At 37.8% G+C, this 6,670-nt stretch overlaps 1 protein-coding gene across 1 annotated transcript in view; it reads right to left on the reverse strand.

Annotated features, from left to right (window-relative positions):
* LOC103798099 (partitioning defective 3 homolog) overlaps positions 1 to 2,594 on the reverse strand; it is a gene marked incomplete at its 5' end in the record, with an annotated part of 101,660 nt that extends 99,066 nt beyond the window's left edge. The window contains one exon of the mRNA XM_009070345.1: positions 2,337 to 2,594. Coding sequence (XP_009068593.1) covers positions 2,337 to 2,594 — 258 coding nt within the window. The remainder of the gene's footprint in view (positions 1 to 2,336) is intronic.
* Positions 2,595 to 6,670: the final 4,076 nt, after the last annotated feature.

Genomic DNA, 6,670 nt, shown 5'->3' on the forward strand with positions numbered 1-6,670 from the left:
ACATACACTGCATGCCTCAAGGAAGACTGACATCTGCTTCCTCACAGCTGTTACGTCTCCTCCATGCCCAACTAGGTGATCTTTAAGGTCCCTTCCCAACCCAAACTACTCTATGACTCCATGACATGCTCTCTCAGTGGTGGGCCCAAGGCACAGACCCAACGTCAGAGAGAGGCAACTTTGAGCTTGACATTGTGCAAATTACTGCAACATTCCCCAGAAGGTCTCCAGGAACCGAGTTGGATTCACCAGCTCCACAGGCTGTTAATAGAGGTGTGAGGAGAGATGAAAGAAAACCCCATATCCTAGACCTTCATGCCTCAATGCCCTGAACAGGCACTTCAGAGCACATTTGCAGTAAACAATAATCTTATATATAAATTAAATATTTCTTTCTAGGTGTTTCTTGTCAAATGTGTCCCCCTTTATCACAGGATTAGGGGTGGCTTTTCTTGTCCCAGTTCTAGTCCCTGACTTGCATTTTCTCCCTCTGCTCAAGCCCATTGTGTGTGCTGGGTCTTTTCTTTTGTCACAGCATGATCCAGCTGTGAGAGACGGGGCCTTTCGTGCTCCAGGAACAGCCTGAATGTGCGAAACTACCACACTGCTTTTTAGTCCTACCCATATGATTAACATCAGATTCTCCCGGTACTCAGTTATCTTCAGTTTTACTCACTCTCTCCTGGCTCTTTTATCAGCAATCACACAGAGTTAGCTAGGTCATGCAGGTCTTCTATTTCACCGTGACAGGTTTGCATCAAAGAACCTTTTTTTTGTTGATGTGACATTGATGCCATTCAACTCCAGCATGAAACACTGCCTTTGGTCTAACAAAAACAGCCACGAGAGTCACCATGTGGCAGTCATATCCAACCAAGCTATCTTGATTTCCAAAGGCACAAAAGTGCTGAAATGTCAGGCACCTGAGCATTCCAGTGCCAGCCAATAGAAGGATAAGGAATATAAAATTTCAAGGACAAAGATGAAGCTGTCATCTTTTAACATTATTTTGCTTCCTTCACTGAATGATATGCATATATCCACAATATCTAAATTAATTTCATTTAATATGAAAAGAAGACCTTTTACACAATTCAAGAGAACAAGAAGAAGGCAGCTGTGCTACTGATTTTTATTAAATGCATCTCAGATTTTCTTATTTGCCATGTTAAAGGATATATTCTTACCAATATTATGTAAAGAAACTTTGCAAAATAGATCTAGTGGAAGGTTAAATACAACAATTTCAGTCCTTAAAAGAGTTTTAGACAATTGGCTGAACTCTGCATGACAGCTGCTTTCCTTAACACCAAATACAAATGACTCCATTACCACCTAGAACAGAATAAGCAAGATGAATGCCAGTCCTCTCTATATATTCAGATCTCAAACACTGTAAGCAAAGACACTGCTTTTCAGATTTAACTGAAAGTCCAATATTTTTCTACTGAAAAGCATGAAGTAGAAAACAAAATGAGTGGCTTTACTATGAGCTATATTAATAACCTCCAAAGGAGTTAACAATACCTCATGCACTACAATTTTAATGTTAGTTTTTGTAAAGCTGAGACAATGAGGAACTTCATAAAAGTAAGTCAAGAAGACAGATGCCTTTCCATTGTTAAAGTGCAAAAAAACCTGTGAATTTTGTCTTTGGTTATTTTTCCTTTATGTTAGTTTACATGCTTATTTTAGCTTCAGGTTTTCAAACGAACTCAAAACTCCATCAATGGAAAACAGAATTTTGCCCAATTTCAGCATAAAACGAAGCATGCCATGGTTCAGACAATGTAACCACAGGAAGACTATAAATCATTAGCTACAGCCTAAGAAGAGAAAGTATGAGTTAAGCTTGGAGTTTACTCACTTGGTCTATATTTAATCAAAAAGCTCAACCTGTTAGACTGAAGTTCAGGACTACAATCCAGGCAAGCTTTAAACCCATTCTTGCTGTAACAACAATAACTTTCAGGCAATTTTGTAACTGCTGTGAATAGGTTGGAAATGTTGTATTCCACAAGTACATCTGTTAGAGTTTTGATAAATAAACCTGACGACGTTACAAATTTTGATTTTAATGATACCAAACAGTGACTCCAAAATTCCAAACTATCTGAAGAATGAAAAGCAGTTGCTCTGCAGAAAATAACTTTCATGTCCCATTCTGTAACAGCTTTAATTGAGTGAGCTCAATACTGTTCTACATAAAGGCTTTTAAAAAGCCATTAATAAAAATGCAGTTCTGACTTTCCAATTGATATACAGTCATCTCCCATGACAAAAGCAGTACAAGGGTAGATTTTGAGAGAGTGTATTGATTGATGTCTGGTGCCTACCTGTCTACAGGTGAAGACTTTGAATTCCGTGGTTTCTTCACTTGGGCGTACAAGGCTTCCACTGTCTGCCCTTCCCTCGGGCTCTGTGGTCGGGTGTTCAGCATTATTGTGCCACTATTTGAAGAAGAGTCATAGGAAACAATCCCAGCATACATCGGGTCTGCATCACAGCCAAACGTCCGGTTCAAGTCCTGTATCTCTGCATAATCACGTTCTCGGGCTTGTCTCTCTCGAAATTCTCGAGTTTTTGCTTGAATTCTGAAAAATTAAAAGAAGGCCGAAACTGATGGGTGTCCCCTCCCAGGCATCTGAAAGCAGTTAGCATACACTTTAGGTAGCCTCTATTAATGAAAAACACTGAAGTGTTTCTAGTTTTGGTTTGCCGTGCAGTCTCAGGTTTAGCTTGAACACTGAAGCCTAGATCAAAGCAATGCTGCAATCAACACTGATCTTTAAGGAGTAGGTCTGATTGTCTATTGTCTTCTGTTTCATTATTAAGTTAAATAATGACTAGCCATAGCTGTTCATAAACAGAGTTTACCTGTTGTTTCATGCATTTTAGGATGCCTGTACTGTTACCTGATCTGAGAATGGCCTGACACCATTCACATTTTATTGTACTTCATCCAAACTGTAATGTTCTAATGCCTGTATTTAGAGAGGAATTTTAACACACTTTCTTTGCTTAATACTACAAAAATCACTCAAAACTGCGTAAGGATAGGATACACATATACATTTATGTATGCATGCATGCAGTAAACAGCAGAAGCAGATTTTTGTATGATTCATTTAAAATGTGTGTGAATGTAAACAAACTGCATCTGGCATCTCTCAAAAGCAGGAAGTATCTTCCCATAAAGTAACAACATGTGCCTTGTGTTAAAAGTTACAAATGAAAGGTGATGCTGTGCTGGGGGTTTGTATCTAGGTGCATTATTTTAGCCATATGATAGAAAGTGACAGATAGAAACAGATGACTTTAGGAACATGACAAACACAAATTGAGCACAGGTCATATTTTCAAAAGCACGCAAAGCTATTACAAAAATTTGATCTGGGCTTCAAAGTTTCTTTGGCATTTTAGAAAATTTGATGTATCACACACATGCACAGTGAACTGACCACACCACCCCCCTCAACATTGCTCCCCAGACCAATTTAATGCTCTGTCATCATTGCAAAATGAAGCACTCAGCTGTCTCCTCCCTTCCATTACTAAAAATGCACTCCTTTTTCATCTAATATAGCCATGGCTACAGTGTGACAGCATCCATCCATGAACTACAGCTCTGTGCACTGCTGTTGTGTGCCATTTCCAAAGACAGCTTGTACATGCACTTTCAACAAGAGCAGCCTATTCAAAGCCTCTGTCTCTTTTGAAAGTAAGCCTTGTCTCTTTTGAAAATAGAAAAGCCTTAAAGTTAGGTAACTTTGACATTCTTAAAAATTTTAAACTAGCTCCATTCAAGATTAGTTTTGTAAGCAGAAAAGGGGATACACAAAGGGTGGGATTCAGGCTACAGACAAAGACATGAGACTTTAGGTGCCTGCAGTAGGTGAGCTCACACCAGTCATGTGTGCAGTCTTCCTTTACAGTGCAGGGAGCAGTTGGTAGCAGACTCCAGAATTAGGCAGCTGCCACGCTAGTTGGTGCACCCTAGCATGAAATGAGCCGTTCTATAGACATTTTGGATGCTGCTGTTTAGGTCTTCCTTGGGAGCTTTATACACAGCCTTGATTCAGCTACTCAAACATAAGTAGCTATGGCCACCTAACGTCCCCATGTAATCCTGCTGGACTTCCAGCTCCTGGGCAAGGTCTCCCATAGGCCACGCTGAAGTCTCAGAGACTGTTATAACCCAAAAGACACAAGAGATCTGTGTTCAAGCATGTGAATCCAGCCCTGAGCTGGTATGTGAACATCATAAATGTTTCTTCATCAGACTGAGTCCCAAGCAAATTGTTCCTTTACACTAACTAAGATTGCCATAACAAAGGAAGGGAATAGAAGGATGGCACAGATACAGACATGTTTTCCCCCCCAAATCCTGTAAGTATTGACCAAGGATACTGATTTCAGATATAACTGATTGGTTGAATTCCCTTCAACAGCCACAGACATCTACATTGATGGTTCAGTGATCCACTTACATGCCACAAGTTATATCTCAGCATAATTCCTATTTTTATGCCTACTACCTCTGATTTGTGCACCACAACTCTCACATTCAGTCAGACTGGGAAAAAAATTAATCATAAGTTTCATTTAATCCTACTTAGTTTTAATTTTGCAAACAAAACTTATTTTCTTTACTGCTTGCTTTTAGTCTTAATACAGAAAAACAGGAGTAAAAACTGTAACACTAGTCAGCTGACAGCATGTTCCTCCACAATTTCAGCAACATCAAACTGGAATTTTTTTTATTTAATATACAGTGAAGGACTTGAGTTAAAATTCAAAACTCGTTTCAAATTTAAACTGTGTTTCTGCATGTCTATTTTTACAATAAAAATAAGTTTTACATTCTTATGTACATGTCTTAATCACTTGGAAGGTGTCTATGTAGAAGAAAAAACAGGTCTGAAAATCACCTGTGGTTGTTAACTTCCAATTTCTAGTCCTGTATTAATCACCCTGTTAAGGAATGCATTTGTCTACTGATATTTGTCCTCTGAATGGGAGAAGAAAAGAAAATCAGAAATTTCCTAGACACTGGTAGATTTAATTTTCCTTGAAATGGACAATGTATCATCACATACTGAACACTGAATTGAAGGAAAAAAAATCCATGCATTTTAAATAATCCAAATTTCAATGTATGGAATCAGACAGTATAGCAATAATGTGGCATAGAGTAATTCAGTCAGAATAAAACATTATTACCTGAAGTGCTTAGAAAATGGAATTACCTGGTGGTAACTGGCAATACTTGCCTTAGTGTTACACTAACTGCTATAACAGAGGATGGTGAACTCATGCAACTTTTGACCATGGATATCACATCACTCTCCACAGCTGTGGACATGAGTGTTCACTGGTTCATGTTAACCACCTTTCCCCATGCATCTGCTTATTGGCTCTTCAAAAGTTTGGACACATCACCAGTTGCAGCAAGAACATTCAGATTTCCCCATTCATGGCTTCATGAGGGATATTTATACCCATTCAAGTGGGAAAGAACTGATTGTTGAAGTGTTATGCAAATAATTATGTTCACATCCACCAGGAAACGTTTTACAATAGTTTTTACAATTGCTAATACAATGTGTTAATATACATACATAGCATTAAAAATCAGAGTCAAATGAATGAATGCTAATCTTATGAAACCTTCTGTTAATATAAACAAAGTACCTAGTAACCATTGCAATAACATTTAACAAAGGATAACCCTAAAGTGAAATGTATAAGATGTCCAACTATACTGACACACTAAATATTCTGATTTTTTTCTCTTAATTAATTTTCTGTGCTTTACATTTAAGCTACTGTGCCAATCCTATCACTGTCACATGAGAAAAGTATAGGTATTTTTGATTGCTTAACTTATTTTTGAATATTGTTTAAAATACAGATTGTTTTCGCCTTTTCCAGGACATAGAACATTTAAACTTCATGTCTCCCAACTTAAAGGAACCAAGAGACCAGGGAAAAATATGTAGGCATATTCTTGAAAAGAGTAAGAGCTATCAGCTGAAAATTGCACCATTCCTTTTGCAATTATAATAGCTTTTAACTCTGAAAGTATTTGTATATAAGAATCTGAACTTAATGTGATGCTATTTTTTGTTGACCCCCCTCCTTGTGCTCGTGTGTGTATATGCATGATATGCCCTAAATCATTTGTTAGCATACACCACATTAAGTATATATATATGGGAAATGCCAGTGCAGGCTATTGTGGGAAAGATTAAAATGATTATGTAAACAGACTGTGCTGAACAGATGAGAACCAAGAACTCGCTCTGTACTTCAGCCCTAATCAGCAACACTCCTGCTAGTGAAATCCAGTATCTGGAGAAGTGTTCCACCACAGTGCTTTGGTTTCATAATGTGCATAAGTGTATTAAGCTGTCTTCACAGAATTGTATTCCTTCATGACACGGCACAATAAAAATGCATCTGTCTGAAATTTCAGATCAGCTAATTTTGAGGATTTATGGCCTTCCTAAGGATTTTGTGGGGGTTTAACAGTAATAATAATGCTTAACATTCACATAACTCTTCTTGTCATCTAAGAATTGTTGCAAAAACTGCTAATCAATTTTGCAGTGTTTAAATTAAACTGAACTTTTAAAAATACAAAAGCCATCCCGAGAAGTTTCTAAAC

Source organism: Acanthisitta chloris, unplaced genomic scaffold (assembly GCF_000695815.1).
Source record: "Acanthisitta chloris isolate BGI_N310 unplaced genomic scaffold, ASM69581v1 scaffold910, whole genome shotgun sequence".
Lineage (NCBI taxonomy): Eukaryota > Metazoa > Chordata > Aves > Passeriformes > Acanthisittidae > Acanthisitta > Acanthisitta chloris.